Source organism: Dendrobates tinctorius, unplaced genomic scaffold (assembly GCF_039654945.1).
Source record: "Dendrobates tinctorius isolate UK_male_01 unplaced genomic scaffold, ASM3965494v1 ptg000004l, whole genome shotgun sequence".
In the NCBI taxonomy this organism is placed as follows: Eukaryota; Metazoa; Chordata; class Amphibia; order Anura; family Dendrobatidae; genus Dendrobates; species Dendrobates tinctorius.
In genome coordinates this window covers 12,354,918-12,372,058 of record NW_027361672.1, presented here as the reverse complement: position 1 = coordinate 12,372,058, position 17,141 = coordinate 12,354,918, and the positions used below count along the sequence as shown (strand labels likewise).

Below are 17,141 nucleotides of genomic sequence, written 5' to 3'. Positions count from 1 at the left end.
GCGAATACATGTTGTGACTCATGGTTTTCATGACAGTTTTGACCAACTCCGACAAAATGAACCTGACCCGAGTCAGGTATGATGCCAGAGCTGTCCAATTAATGATCAGCCGTGACGTTCCTTACACCAGAGACTCCAGTCCCTGAGCAGAGTAAGATTTATGACAAGGCGCACATCAGTTATCAGACAACCTACAGGCAGTGTCAGGTCGGCGGCGTTATACTGATTACAATGATAACTTGGTTGATGAAATCCGTCATGTGGTTGTTTAATCTTTATATTCAGCTTATGATATGCTCGTGCTCCGGGGCAGCCTGTGTGTGTGTGGGGGGGGGGGGGGGGGGGGTCTTCATGTGATGCTCTGATTAGGTATTAATTACTATGGCTTCATCTCGCCAGCGAGATCGCGGTGTGTGACGGGGATCAGCGACCGGCCCCCCTGCCGGTTATCGCTGATCGTGCTCGAGCGGCCTGGGCCGTTTTTCGATCGCTGGTCTCCCGCTGCGTGTGGCAGCAAGAGACCAGTGATCAGCAACGCTGGTTGCTAATGTAAACGTCGGGTATCCAGGAGCCGCGGCTCCTGGATACCCGCTGTTTACCTTGGAAACCGGCGTACACACTGGTTTCCAAGGTAAACGTCGGGTATCCAGGAGTTGCGTGGCTCCTAGATACCCGATGTTTACCTTGGAAACCAGCGTATACGCCGGTTTCTAAGGTAAACAGCGGGTATCCAGGAGTCGTGCGGCTCCTGGATACCCGACGTTTGCATTTGAAACCAGCGTCCAGTGTCGCTGGTCCTGATCGCTGGGGCTGTCTATTATGTGACAGCTCACCAGCGATCAGCCTAACGATGTCCCATCGATCCCATCATGTCGGATCGTTGGTGGGATCGCTGGGACATCGTTTAGTGTGACGGGGCCTTTAGAAGAAAAGGTGTCAGGCGGCAATTTTTATTTTCTTCGTCTGAATAGATACCAACAAGTGTATGTATAGTACCGTCATGGTATGTGCAGATGTTGAGTTTTTATAGCATTTTTTCTGCACTAAAAATGCATCTCTCATCACGAAAAGTGCAGTGTACAGGTATTGAATAATGAGAGTGTCAGCTTGCTCTGACTATGGAACATTTCTCTACAGTGACAGTTATTAGAGCAGCAACCTTTAATAGCCTCGCAAAAAATGTGATTGAAAATTAAATTGAGTAACTGATTTAACTCAATGGAATCGATAATATATTAATATTACATGGAGGTCCAGTTCTCAGTAAGGCTGATTTGGCTCAGCAATGAATACAAGCATTACCTACCGTATGTGGTCATGTCACGTCCAACCCTCAAAAGATCTCTTAATTTGAGTACTTCTATTGACCGGTCTCCTGAATGCATATTGACCCAGTACTAAAAGGTCGTCCAGTCTGGGTTTCTATTCCATTAAAAGGATGGATTAACAATATCCTTGTCTGCTGGGTTTCAGTCATTGCTACATTCGATGGGTCTGAAATCAGTGTCCTTTTCACTAACTATACTGACGTTAAAGGGTTTGTCCGGCCAACTGCAGGCTTGAGAATTCTCGCACTGTGTGCTGTTATGAATGAGAAACCGAGGGGGAAAAAAAGACAACAAGCTAAGTCTCAGAAAACCAGAGAAGTTGGTAACTATGCAGATTGCAGATCCCTGATCTTAACCGCACAACTAGAAGCAGTCGTGGAGCGTTCCTACGTTTGTCCTAGACGCCTCGTCACAACCGGAGAACTACATAAGCCTAAAGCAGGAAAAGAGGAAAACTGCCCAAGAGCAGACCCCAAAGGAAAGACAGCCCCCCACATGTATTGACGGTGAAACAAGATGAAAATACAAACAAAGGCAGGAAAATAGGCTGAGCAAACGATGGGGCCCGGCTAACTAAAAAGGACAGAAAAGGAAAGACACTGTGTGCAATCTGCCAAAAACAAGTTCAACCCACAAAAATATTGTCCAACACTTCTGATAGCAAAATTAACCCTGAAGTCACTAGACTTCTAAACCTATATCAGCACTCTGAAATATTCTGAGACAGAGCAAAAAAGAGGCCAATCTAATAAGGGACAAAAAGCAGATTGGCAAATACTGAATAATATGAGTGGAATTTCTGCATAGCCCCAGCAGGGGAAGGCTGATTACACAAAAACTGAATTTACCAACAAGCGCAAGTGTGAACAATAGCAAAAAACAAACTTAACTTGAGAAGACTGGAAGAGAGCTGAAGTCCAGGACCTGAGAAGCAGACTGAATCACCAGCACCCGGATAGGGCGTCGGCTGTCTTATATCCAGTCTGATAATCCAGAGATCCAATCGTTATCTTCCTCATCAGGTGGCAAATCACTACCACTTAAACCAACAGCACTACCTCCTGTCACCACCAGAGGGAGAACGGAAGGGGAACTCTCAACTGGTGGAGCTGAAAGTGAGTTCATGACAGTGTGCACTGTTAGGGCTCTTCGGTGCTGGCGGTAATTTGACCACAAGTATGCCAATTGCATACTTCCAGCCACATTCGGACTAGACTGTATCCAGCCTACTATCTAGTTGGCACATGTATGCAAATTGCATACTTATGGTTACTTATCCACTGCTCCCGGTCCGGCACATGCACTGAGGGAATCAGCACATGTCTAGTTGGCATGTGAACACATATATGCAAATCATATTCTTGCAGATCAAACATTCTGCTAAGTTACTAAACTAAAATTTAGATTTGTCGTAGGTGAAATCCTAGGTGCCCACCAACAAGTGCATTGATATTGGTTTCAGTAATGAAGGTGGAACGTCAGTGCATATCACTTGCGTCCCATTACAGCTCAATACATGTGACTGAGAAGAGGTTTTAGAACCATATTTAAATGAAAGAAAATAAAATGTGCAGATTCCAAAGCAAGTGGTAAATTCCTGCAGATGTATAGAAATTCTGGGCAACCTAATGCGCTTACTTTTCTTTGGATAAACTGTTCCATACCTGACCGTACCCTAAGAATTTTATTTATGACTTGTATACAAACTGTTGAATTATAAAGCGCTGCGGAATATGTTGGCGCTATATAAATAAAGATTTATTATGTTAATAAATTCTGGGCATAACCCTAGCATGCTGAATATAAAACTTGCATTTATTGTTTCCGCTAACTAAATAGGTGGATCTGACTCATTTACACTGTACAGTATATAGTGTAAGGTAGCGCTGTCATTCAAGGTTGGGGACACTCGCTTGGCAGCCAAATAATCACGTCCGGCACGGGTTTTCCATAAAACAATAACAGTCCATGTGGTTTATTCAGGCATCATAAACCCACAGCAGCAACATAAAGTTCATATCCATGTCATAACGTTCATGACAGAGCTTCTCTCTGTTATCCCTGTGGTCACACAGGTTACGCAATGTACAGGCTCTTCAGCCTCACAGATATCTCACCCCGTCAGGGTTACCTCATGGTTGCTTCAGACTCCAGACATTCATTCCCTCCCCTGGGAACTCTCAGATACTGGCAGCCATTACACACAGCCACTTCACGTGCTGTCAGGCAGGAAGCCCCATCTTCCAGCGGGACCTTCCACAATGGACTAACCGGGTCCAAGCATTCATTCATGTGACCTACCCTGGCCACCTTATATGGTCCGTAGCCACGCCCCCCGGGTCACATGGCTATGACCTCATCACAGGTCCTACAAGCATTCATACATTCTTTACTATGGCGTTCTAGCCACACCCCTGGATGGATTTGTAGGTAGCTCTCCCTAACCCATTGGCACGAAACCTCAACAGTATCACTGCTGGTCAACACACACAAGTCTTCATCTCAAGGCCACCCTTCTTGAGATAAATTACGATCATTCAGCATCCTACACCTATCAGGACCCTGAAAATGCTTATACGCCTGTCCTGGGACACCCACACAGCACCCCCTAGCGGACACAGTGGTCACTACACCACAATAGTAACAGTGAAAGAAGACATGAAAACATTTATTTTTCACCATTTCATTAATAATTAGCAGTAAATTCACATGTAAAGCGCCATGGAATACATGGCTTTATAAAAAAAAAAAAAAAAAAAAAAAAAAAAAATAATTTTTTTTTTTTTTTTTTTTTTTTTTTTTTTTTTTTTTTACACACATAGGATATCGATATCATGTCATTGTCTAAAATGGCCAAATCAGCAGGCTGACAAATTTACAGCTCTATCTGCTATTAGAATGTGATGACACAAATAGTTATACGCACAATGAAGAGGCAGAAATGGATAACACCATTGAGATAAATGGTTCAATCAGATTAAACAGTACTATTTTAATTCCGTACAGTCGGCACACCTAGCTGGATGCTGCATTTTCATGCTCTATTAAAAACCATTATACAAAGCATTTAATTACAGGATAATATTACATATAAATAGGACATCAGTCAGAAACATGGAAATGCAAACACTGTATAGAAATAATTATTTAAAAGCACATTCCAGGTAAATTAATATTTTACATTATGTTTGGTGTATGGTCAAAGGGTGGTTGGAGCATGACAAAGGAATTCTAATTTTTGAATCTTTGAATTTCGGCATTATCTCGTTAGGTCCTGTGCTAGGTGTAATAGAATAATACTTTCCAGTAGTTTATTAAACATTTATTTCCAAAACAGTATGTTATCCTTCATCTACACTGCGTCCCAAATTATTATGCAAATTGGATTTAAGTGTCATAAAGATGTAATTTTTTGTTTTTCAAATAAACTCATAGATGGTATTGTGTATCAGGGCTCTTTGGATCACTGAAATCAATCTCAAACGCCTGTGATAATTAGTTTACCAGGTGAGCCCAATTAAAGGAAAACTACTTAACAATGATGTTCCACATTATTAAGCAGGGCACAGGTTTCAAGGAATTTAGGAAAAAAAACGGATCTCTCTGCTGCTGAAAAGCATCAAATAGTGCAATGCCTTGGTCATGAGATGAAAACATTAGATATTTCCCAAAAACTTAAACGTGATCATCGTACTGTTAAGAGATTTGTGGTTGATTCTGAGCACAGACATGTTTGTGCTGATAAAGGCAGAATGAGGAAGGTTTCTGCCAGGCAAGTTCATTGGATTAAGAGAGCAGATGCTAAAAAGCCATTACAAACCAGCAAACAGATATTTAAAGCTGCTGGTGCCTCTGGAGTCCCTCAAACCTCAAGGTGTAGGATCCTTCAAAGGCATGCTGTGGTGCATAAACCTACTATTCAGCCACCCCTAAACAGTGTTCACAAGCAGAAATTGTAGCAGTGGGCCCAGACATACATGAAGACTAATTTTCAAACAGTCTTGTTTACTGATGAGTGTCGAGCAACCCTGGATGGTCCAGATGGATGGAGTAGTGGATGGTTGGTGGATGGCCACTATGCCCCAACAAAGCTGCGACGTCAGCAAGGAGGTGGAGGAGTCATGTTTTGGGCCGGAATCATGGGGAAACAGCTGGTAGGACTCTTTAAAGTTCCTGATGGTGTGAAAATGACCTCTGCAAAGTATATAGAGTTTCTGACTGACAGCTGTCTTCCATGGTATAAAAAGCAGAAACGTGCCTTCAGGAGAAAAATCATCTTCATGCATGACACTGCACCATGTCATGCTGCAAAGAATACCTCTGAGTCATTGGCTGCTTTGGGCATAAAAGGAGATAAACTCATGGTGTGGCCAACATCTTCCCCTGACCTCAACCCTATAGAGAACCTTTGGAGTATCATCAAGCAAAAGATCTATGAGGGTGGGAGGCAGTTCACATCAAAACAGCAACTCTGGGAGGCTATTCTGACTTCATGCAAAGAAATACAAGCAGAAATTATCCAAAAACTCACAAGTTCAATGGATGCAAGAATTGTGAAGGCGATATCAAAGAAGGGTTCCTATGTTAACATGTAACTTGGCCTGTTAAGCTATTTAACTCCAAAATATCCTTTTTGTTCAGTGAATGTGACCTCCTAATGCTGCAAATTCCACAAATGAGCATTTTCAGTTCTTTAAAACAGATCAAATGTTTAGAAATTCTACTGTGCATAATAATTTGGAACAGTGCAATTTGAGTTTTTATTCATTTTAGAGATTATACTGTTATCATTGGGAGGTTTCTTCAATAAAATTCGATGCATACTCTAACCGGTGATGACTTTTATTAGACTGACTGTCATTTGTACCGACTATTTAGGAAAATCAGAGAAAAATATCATTTGCATAATAATTTGGAACACAGTGAACATCATCGGGGATAACTTCTGACCAAAACCTGGGACCACAAGTGATCGTAAGAATTGGGCTCTGGAACCCGGCTCCACAATTTGTGATTTCAGCAATAGATTATTCTGGAGGCGGAGTGGGCAATCTATATAACGGGAACCTGGCACTAAGCTTTCGCTACCTACTCCGAGAACAGTGTAATGAAATGGAATACACACCAATTCCAGCGATGTGTCTCTTAGTGTGGTTTTGATAATCTCATGCTGATAAATCGGTGATTTTTATCACTGTAGGACTAGTAAACCTGCTGCCATGTAGTCCTCCATATTCATAACTCTGCCCCCATCGCCGATTGGCAGTTTTCTGCCTATGCACAGTGTAAACAGAAAGCTGCCAATCAGTGGGTGGGGTTATAGAGAGCTCAGCAGTCAGAGAAATGACAGCTCTGCAGCAGATTACACATTTATAAAAACTGCAGCTAGAAACCTAGCAAGTGATTTATTGCTGAAATTTGGGTCTCTGCCTATACATCATATTGTTCAGAGGTACGGAAACAAAAACCTGGCTGCAGATTTCCTTTAGAATACACTATTTTAAATAAACAGAATTCCCAATAGGCAAACCATTCTCCTCCACATCTAAACCTCCATGGTGTCGATGGACAGCTGCCGCGAGCAGCAGTATGAAACATTGCTATAAGCGACCAATAAAAAAAATACTTAATTCAATTTACATACCAGGACTTTGTTTTCAACCTTATCTCCTTTGATCTCAAGCTTCACCTTCTTCCGTACGGCAATCTTAATTTTTCTTCCAATAACATCCCGGATGCTTTCTAAAAGGAAAACTAAAAATTAGGATCCAAAAAAGATAAAATATTGATTTTCATAGCACTAGTTAAAATTTAGGTTACAATAGAACCATAAGGCATATACAAAGAATACATGGACCAGGGGGATAAAATCTGATAGTAGTTTAGTGTCAAGGGGTTATCCCCATCTTAAAAGATGGTTGTAATTGGAAAGTGATTAAAAAAAAACAAGAAACTTTACAATGTACTTATTAAAATGACACAGTGTTGCCTTGAAAATCATTAGTGTATTTTACATATTGTCACCATTTCATTTCCTATGCTACATACAGCTTTGACTAGTCAATGGGCGCTAGTTCCCCAGACTAGTCAGTCCCCTTTCCATGTTATCACACCCCTGTGGGCGTGATAATTTGCACAAGCGGCATGATCATTATTCATGCAAATTAGCTCAGGTGAGTTGCTCATTCCAGCAGCGTCCCTACGTCTCTGAAGATGGATGTACGCTTCCCGGCTTCAAAGGACACACACTGCATATGTCCGGAAGTTCAGAAGATGGCTTCCGGTCATACACAGTGATAGAAGCCCTGCAGTGGAGGAGACATTACCAGGAGACTGGTTGATACTAGAAGTCGTTTGGGGGGGGGCACGACCCCTCATCTCGTGCTGCAGTGAAGGAGACATCAGGGGCTAGCTGCTACTACTAAAAGCCAGAAGCACTCCATGCACCCTCTTCTCTGAGTGGTTATTACTCACAAAGGGGAGCTGCACACTGCTGTGTGGCGTACTGTCCCAGATGGGAGGGGGGGGAAGCAGTGAGGAGCAGCTCCTGTCACAATCAATTACAAGTGTTCTAAAAATACTAGAACTGCACTGGGCATCTCATCTTTAGAGTTTATGAGGGCAGAACAATGCAAAATTTTTTTTTATTTTTTTTTTACTTCTCAGAGAACCCCTTTCAACAAGAAGTCCTATACTAATCCCGATCTTGGGGTTTCCATCACGTTCGAAGCGCCATATATATCGGCTAAGAAAATATTAACTTTTTTTCTTTTCTTTAATAATTGGGAGTTACACACTGCAATATAACCAAGACCTGCACTCAAAAAAATGGTTGCTATGGAAACCACCCAAAAAACTTTGCACTCAAAACACATCCAAAACTTCTTAAAGCAAACCTGTTATCAGGGTTTTGCTAAGTAAACTACAAGCACTGTCAGGTTGGCACTGTTAGGCCGGTTTCACATTTGCGTTTACGGCCGCAGCGTCGGTCTGCGCACGGCCACCGCTAAGCCCCAACCCCTGCCGTGCCTCCGCTGGTAGCTCCGCCTCCGGGCGCATGACGCTGCATGCATCCCCTATCTTTATCACTGAGGACGCAGGCCGTGCGCAGTATGCGTTTGGCGGCGTCTGCGTCCTTTTGGCGGTGCGCCGAGCGCAACCAAATTGCAACAGGTTGCGTCTGGCGCTGGTCGGCGCACCGTCAAAAGGACGCAGGCGCCGCCAAAATGCATACTGCGCACGGCCTGCGTCCTCAGTAATAAAGATAGGGGACGCATGACGCATGCAGCGTCATGCGCCCGGAGGTGGAGCTACCGGCGGAGGCGCGGCAGGGGGCGGGGCTTAGCGGCGTCCGTGCGCAGCCCGACGCTGCGGCCGTAAATGCTAATGTGAAACCGGCCTTATACTGATTAAAATGATACCTTTGTTGTTGAAATCTGTCTTGTGGTTGTAGTTTAAGTCCCCCGTCACACATAGCGACTCACCAGCGATCCCAACAACGATATGAACTTGTCAGGATCGCTGGTGTGTCGCTACATGATCACAGGCAGCTTCACCAGCGATCAGCACCAGCGATGACGATCTCGCGCGTCGCTGTGTACCTTATATACCAGCGCGCTGGTGCAGTGAGCTGGTAACCAAGGTAAACAGCGGGTTTCTAAGCGCCGTGCAGCGCTTAGAAACCCGTTGTTTACCTTGGCTACCAGCTCCCTGCACCAGCGTGCTGGTAGCTAAGGTACACAGAGGGTTTCTAAGCGCCGCGCGGCGCTTAAAAACCCGCTGTTTACCTTGGATACGAGCTGGGAGCTCGCTGATCGTTGCTCTCCCGCCTGCCACACGCAGCAATGCGTGTTGGCCAGCGGGAGACCATCGATCAAAAAAAAGTTCAGGGCTTTTGACCACGATCAGCGATACCCGGCAGGGGGAGCCCGTCGCTGATAGGTGTCACACACAGCGATATCGCTGGCGAGATCGTTGTTGTGTCACAAAACTTGTGACTCAGCAGCGATCTCGCTGTGTGTGACGGGGGCTTAGTTTGAACACTATATTCAGTTCATAAAAAGTGCAGTTACAGGGAACCTGTCATATCCAGAAACTCTAGTTAACTAGAGTTAGTTAACCAGTTAAATAGCGTTTAAAAAAAAAAAAAAAAAAAGGAAGGTTAGGGTGTCTTACAGGCGAAGTGGCAATAGGGAAAAAATTAACTTATGGTATATCCTCCTGGTAGCTGCTCACTTCTAGTCATTGGGGTGGTGCAGGAAGCGGTTACAGTCACTGCTCACTATACTGAGAGCACGGCTGACACTGACTGTGTGAGTGCACGCTCACGCAGAGCGAGCCATCGATCAAAGTGCATGTGAGTGATGATTACATTGCACTAATAGTATAGTGAGGGGTGACAGTAACCACTCCCTGCACCGCCCCAATGACTGAAAGTTGGGCAGTGGCAGGGAGCATAGAAGTTGACATTTTTTCCATGAGAAGCTGCACCGGTAAGCCAGCCCGACATTATTGTAACACTAGGATTAACCCTATATCTGCAGGTATATAGCATTTCTGGACATGAAAGGTTCCCATTACACAAATAGCTTTGTGCTCTGGCAGTCCTTAGAGGGAACCAGTCACTAGGCTTTCACAACAAAGAGTAGGGCCAGCATTTTTCAGCATTGTAGTATACTGTATATACTATAGGTCTATGCTGAAGCTGAGGGGTTACAGGTAACATAGTAACAGTTATTAAGGTTGAAGGAAGACTTTAAAGTCCATCTAGGTCAACCCATATCTGGGTGATGGCCCGAATATATATGGGGAAAGTTCCCTTTAAGTGGTGATTTTCGGGGATAAATTCTTTGCAGAATTTATATTCCCTGGTCTTTGTAACAACAGATTCACCTTTTTTATGATGTGATACTGCAATTACGTACACACTACTGCAAGTTGCACCCAAATACTTCAGGGCTAAGTAGTACTAGTGTCGCATACCGCGGTCTACAGTAACCACTGGGATCAGCTGCTCAGCAGCACGGTATATATTAATATACTGCACAGAAATCTGCCCTCTGTATCCAGTATATACAGCTCGCATGCACTCGTGGCCAGACTGGATAGAGTTTACATAGATAGGGTGAAGGTAATGCAGGTAAAACCGCTTCATTCATTCAAGTCTACACACATCTTAATGTATGAAGGCAATATCTGCAATCTTGGCTCCGATAAGGAACCTTTAAGCCAATACAATGAACATAAATCAACTACTTAATTGTGTCCGATTTATTAAAGGAAAAGTTTAAAAGTTTTCTATATACAAGTTCCTGGCCAGTAATGAGCAGCACTGGGCTAAAGTTATAATATCAGATGGTACACCGGCTCTCAGAGGGGCTCTCTGCTCCAGTCAACGTATACTGACGGCAGATCTGACAACACGATTACAGCCAATCCAATCACTGAACTCAGCGGCAGTGCTGGATGCAGTAGTGAGGCGTAGTTATTAGTGATGAGCAAACATGCTCGGATAAGGTGTTATCTGAGCATGCTCGGGTGCTAAGAGTGTCTTCTGTGTGCTTAAATATGAGAGTCCCCGCACCTGCATGTCTTGCCGTTATTGGACAGCCGCAACACAACACATGCATGGAATGCCTAACAAACGGGCAATGCCTGTATATGTCGCAGCTGTCGAACAGCCAGGAGACGTGCAGCTGCGGGGAAGCGACATATTATTCGAGCACGCCGAAAACATTCGGATAACACTCAAGCATGCTCGGATAACACCTTATCCGAGCACATCCGCTCATCACTAGTACCTCTTTTTCCTGCTTCTCAATGAACATTGAGAGGTTCATTACAAATTGCACGTGAAATGACTTTCAGATCCCCAAGTCTGCCCAGGTTTCAAGCTTCCAACTTTAAGAAATGACTAGTTAAGGGGGTTTCAATTTTAGGATAAATTTTCAGCTGTAGCCATCCGTATCCTAAGTGCTGATGTAGACATTTGTGCAAACTGGTCCAATCTAGGACCACAATGCACTGATAGGCCTGGGGTCTCCAGACCCGGACTGACAGCCTCATAGAAATACATGAAGCTGTCACGATCCAGCCGGGAGACCCGCGGCCGGTCCATGCATTATAATCCGTGCACTAACAGATTTTCATGGATGAGTCCTAACAGCGAGCAACAGTCACACACTTAGGCTGTGTGCACACGTTGCGGATTCTGCTGCGGATCCGTAGCGGATTTTGCCCTGCGGATCCGCTGCAGAAATGCAAGTGATGTACAGTACCATTCAAGTCTATGGAAATCAAAAAACGCAGTGCAAATGCTGTGGATTTTTCCACGCAGATTTGCCTGCGGATTTAAAACTGCAGCATGTCACTTCTTTTGTGCATATCCGCAGCAGTTTTACACCTGCTCCATGATAGAAATCCGCAGTTGTAAAACCGCAGGGGAAATCCACACAAAATCCGCATTAAATCTGCACTAAATCCGCAGGTAAAACGCAGGTCATTTTACCTGCGGATTTAGAAAAATCTGCGTGGAAAATTCCTCAGCAGAATCTGCAACGTGTGCACATAGCCCTAGGATTCGGCTGTGCTTACCGGTTCGAGTGGTAATCTCATATACAAGCATGCAATTTCCATATTTGCAGTCACGTGCCGATGGGATTCTTTTCCAGTTTTTCTCAATGTGCATTGTGTATACTGCTCACCATCAAGATTCGGCATGCTAGTTTGCCTTAGCCTGAAAATTCCCATCAACAATCAGTTCTTGAAGATGGAAGGGTAGAAAGCAGGAAACATGAATAGGCACCAGGATCTGACCCTCTTTAGGAAAGTGCAAATTGTAATGGTTCTGTCACGATCTCCACACTGTTCTGGTCTGCTATGTTGTAGAAGCTGTCATTCTGTTTTGGTTGTGCTGGGTCTAATCATCTGTGTTCACTTTCCTTGACTAGTCCTCTTCTTAAGCATGCTAGCTCCTTCATCCAGTGTCAATCGTACACTTGCTGCTGCCTGTGTAAGACTGATCTCTCTGTGCCTGACCCAGCCTGACTTTGTTCCCTTCCTGGACTTAGACTCTTCGCCTGTAACCTGACCTCTCTGGTGCCTCCTCCCTGTAAACGGTCTTGTCTCTGGTTTTCCTGACCTCGGCTCGTGTATTGGATTTCGTCTCTGACTACCCCTTGTTGTACTGCACCATTTCCTGAACCTGACCTCGGATTGTTTGACCTCTCGTTACTTGTCCAGTAAATAGCATATACTACGATTTGTTATTGTAGTCTCTCTCTCCACTTCTGTTCAAACCTAATCTAGGTTTGAACAGTCATTCTGTGCCACTCACCCATCAAACTGTAACCATCATTATGCAGTAAATGTGCACACAGAGCATTGTTTGTACTCAATAGTAAGTGTATGGGTCCAAACACTATCTGACAGTGGTGTTAGAACCCACTGACTTAAGGCCCCGTCACACTAAGCGATATCGCTAGCAATATCGCTATAACATCACTGGTTTTGTGACGCAGCAGCGATATTGCTAGCGATATCGCTATGTGTGATACTTGCCTCCGACCGGCTCCCCCGCTGGTTATCGCTGATCGCGCGAGAACGGCCTGGCCCATTTCTCGTCGTCAGCTTCCTGCTGTGGCGACGAGCGGGAGGACGTCAGGATCGCCTCGTCTGACAGGTAAGTAGCGACCGCTGCTGCATCACTGGTGAGATCTGCCTGTTTGGCAGCTCACTAGCGACCACTAGAGATGAGCAATTTTGCCTCTTTTAGGGTCGAGTCAGGTTTCATGAAATCCGACTTTCTCACATGTCGAGTAGAACGAAATCGGCCGACTATAGGGAAAAGTCAGGAAAAGTCGTGAAACATGAAACCCAATGCAAGTCAATGGGGAGAAAAGTCGCCAGTGAGTGGAGGACTGTAAATACACCTGGCATGAATTTTAACCCTAGAGGCGGCGAAATCTCTCTCTCTCTTCTCCCTCTCCCTCTCTCCCACTCCCGCTACGCTCCACTTCTCTCATTGGCTGAAAAAAGTCAGGTACAAGCATTCGGCGAAACCCGACTTTGGCGCTTGGGTCGCCGACCGCATGGCCAACTTCACACTGTGGTTGGGTTTCGTTTCATGAAACCCGACTTTGGCGAAAGTCGGCGACTTTTGAATCTGACCGACCTGTTTCGCTCAACTCTAGCGACCACTTAGCGATGCACCAGCGATCCTGACCGGGTCATATCACTGTCAGGATCGCTGGTGCATCGCTAAGTACCATTAATGTTGAGCCCATACACAGCTCTGTGCACGCACTACATACAAGAGCTGCACATCAGATTAGCGTGGTCTGCGATCAATGGGGTCTTTGTAACTGGATCCCCATTGATCAGCAGCTATTTGACATCTACATTTTTAATAGATTTCTTGTATTTGCAAGCACTATTTAACAATATGCACTTATAAATATGGAAGCAATCTACTGCTCATTACATTTTTCAGCATTTCTTGAGCCAATGACTTAATTTTGTTTACCGCTTGTTGCCTTAGAGACCGACCACAGCTGCTATACAGCAGAACATACGCAGCGCTTACAAGCTCTTTTCCATTGAGCCATTAAGCACTGTTTTGAATCTGACCATGATTGCTGGAACATGCCAGTGCCTCCTAATTCTGGCCAGCTTTGGCGCAGTGCTTACAAGCAACATTGCAGCAGTGGTTGGTCTCTAAACAAGAGAAAAGCGTTAATATCTCAAACTGTGGGCAGCGCGTATCCGCCACAGGCTGTACAATCACAGCCAGGTATGTCTAACACTGTGGCGTTTCAGAGAAAAACCAGACTATTGCTAGCGGCTGCGGACTGAGCCGCACTGTGCACTAGTCGCACAGGCGGGTCCCCGGCATTATCTCCCTGCCTGCTGACTGACCTATATGACCATGTGGGCAGAGCTTTGTCACGATCAGCAGGCGGGGAGAATACGCCGGGTCTCTGACAGTTCTTGAAAGTATTTTTTCGATGACACGTTGCAGTATTTCAGAGTCTAACACACCTGGCTCAGATCATACAGCCAGCGGCTGATACAGCTGCCCACGGTTTGGACAGCCGATATCACCTGTCAGGTTCCCTTTAAAGACTTCACCCTTTCATTTCAAGGCCATAATTTAAAAAGCTGGACAACAGTCAGATCACAAAGCCCAAATGTCATCAGATTTCATCAAGACACATCACCTATCTCGACTGGTAGTGTACTTTTATTAATCCATGTCCCACAGTTAGCAATTGATAGGCACAGGTAAGGGATTTATTAATGAACAATGAATGAATGCATTGGGCTATGGTAAGCCAATATCCATCATCAAATCAGCGGCGAGAAGTCAAGTAGTCCATAGGCAGCACGGAGTCTTTCTGTTGCTGGTGGCTGCCCCTGAGTAAGCTGCAGCGAAACAAAAACTGTGTTTGTGACATTTATTTAGTTTGAAGCAGAAAAACAGAAATAAAACGTTCAGCTACAGAACCCATTTCTTTGAATTATGCTTTTTTACAATCGTATGCAATTTTTGCTCCGCTCACTTTTGGTGATCTGTGGCACTACTATTTTTCATATAAATACTGATCTAAATGTCTGAAGAAGGCGTCACACTGCCGTAGGCCCAAACAGAAGGGATTGTTGCATCCAGCTGTGATTTCTTTTCTGATCTGGGAGCGCAGCCCTGTTTAGGATTTTTCTTCTTTTAAAATTCTGAGCCCCTTATTTAAAGTCCCCCCCCAAAAAAAAACGTCATCAGTTTACACCTGTACTGTCCGCTATCTGTTTTTTGGATGGACAAACAAATCTGCACGACAATTTTTTTTTTCTGTCCAGAAAGAAATAACAGACGGCGGACAAAATGGAAACGTCCATTGTTATGACAACGTCTATGGGAAACATCGTAACGGATGCCACCTGTTTAACGGATCCGTTGCCGAGCGCTGCACATGCTCAGAGACATCACTAGGGAAAACGGACCAGTTCTCAACAGAACAAATACATGGATCTTAGCGTCCGTTTTATTCTACAAAATGTTACGAAACACACGCGATCATAGCCAGAAACTAGCGGCTGCTCTGTGCATCGTGGTCCAAATTCACATGGGGTACAAGCAAAACGGCGGCCGTTGCTGGTCCACTGAAGAGCAGATGATAACCCCCGGACCCCACAGAATCGCACCAGTTCTTCTCATATGATGGATGTCATGTCACACACGCCATCGCACCCACGCGGAATCTCGTACCGCACGTTATTCACTACCAGGGAACCCCCCGGAAATCTTCTGACACTGGACAGATTCCGCCGTGCGGACCCCCGTGTTTTACACCCCTCGGCCGTTCAATGGGGGTCGTCTACTCTGGAGATTTGGGCTCCTATCAAATCAATAGGTTTTTAGCCAAAGCTGCAGTACGCCCCAAATCAGCGCAGAGACCCCAAATCATTGGAGGGGCTGATATTTTCTGACAATATTACTAGGGGGCCCCTGAGAATAAGGGGGATACACACACCATTTTCGGATAGCGCTGCACTGATATTTGGCGCTTTTACCACATTCCATAGAAAGTATTGGGGGCTGCCGGCTCCATCTGGGGGACATGTGAAAATGACAGAGGGGATACCTAAAATATGTGACCCCCTCATAGACCTGTCACTATATACATGGGAGGGGGTCACATATATAAAGCATCATTCCCACCTGTTCCACCGACCAGTCTGGGGGTCTCCTCACCGCCCACAATCCCAACTGAGGCTGCAGTTTTGCCCCCAAATAAAGTCCATGCCCTCCTCCCCTGTCAGACCAGCCCCGGCGCCCACAGCCAGGTCCCCAACGTCCCCCGTACAGCCACGCCCACCCCATTAACCCCTGGGCTGCGAGCGGCCGCTGTCACCTGCAGAGCAGGAAAGGGTTACTCGCCAGGCGGCCATTCTTACCCTGTAATTCCTTGGGCACCTCCGAGCTCTCGTCCGTCATTTTGCCCCTCTTGTGCGCGCTGGTACCAGGCAGTGAGGTCCGCACAATTCGGCAGCACAGCGTCCACAACCTCAGTCCGACCGCGGGCGAAGCAGAGTGCTAGTGCCCATGCCCCCCGCAGCTGCCCTCCATGCCCCCCAGAGCCAGGTTACTCCGAGCCAACAGGAAATAACCGTATCCCGGCGGCGGAGAAATCCCTTCCACGGACTACTAGGGGGAGAGGCTTAAAGAGACAGGAGAGGGGGTGGGGAGTGCACGGAGATAGGAGGAGGGGAGGCAGATAACAGCAGCGCTCTGTCTTTTCCCTCCAACCTTCCATGTCTCAGGCAGTCACCTCCCCAGCCGCCTCCTCCTGCTCTGGCAGCCATGGCCGGGCACAGGAAGCACATAACATGGCACCGCGGCAAGGGCTGAGGGCATAAGGTAACCTGGGGCACAGCCTCACACAGGGTAACCCTGGCTCAGAGCAGGGCCACCCACAGCAGGAAGCAGCACCCCAGGGCACAGCCTCACACAGGGTAACCCTGGCTCAGAGCAGGGCCACCCACAGCAGGAAGCAGCACCCCGGGGCACAGCCTCACACAGGGTAACCCTGGCTCAGAGCAGGGCCACCCACAGCAGGAAGCAGCACCCTGGGGCACAGTCTCACACAGGGTAACCCTGGCTCAGAGCAGGGCCACCCACAGCAGGAAGCAGCACCCTGGGGCACAGCGTCACACAGGGTAACCCTGGCTCAGAGCAGGACCACCCACAGCAGGAAGCAGCACCCTGGGGCACAGTCTCACACAGGGTAACCCTGGCTCAGAGCAGGGCCACCCACAGCA

General features: G+C 46.0%; 1 protein-coding gene across 2 annotated transcripts in view; it reads right to left on the bottom strand.

Moving 5' to 3' along the window:
- The window catches only part of CARMIL1 (capping protein regulator and myosin 1 linker 1), a 331,630-nt gene extending 315,058 nt beyond the window's left edge, over nt 1-16,572 (bottom strand). Inside the window, exons 1-2 of one of the 2 annotated variants that reach the window (XM_073566150.1) lie at nt 16,278-16,572; nt 6,973-7,070 (exon numbers count right to left, since the gene is read on the bottom strand). In XM_073566150.1, the coding sequence (XP_073422251.1) occupies nt 6,973-7,070; nt 16,278-16,317 (138 nt within the window). In that variant the 5' untranslated portion in view covers nt 16,318-16,572. The remainder of the gene's footprint in view (nt 1-6,972; nt 7,071-16,277) is intronic. The other variant, XM_073566151.1, reaches the window with a different exon arrangement.
- Between the last annotated feature and the right edge of the window lie 569 nt (nt 16,573-17,141).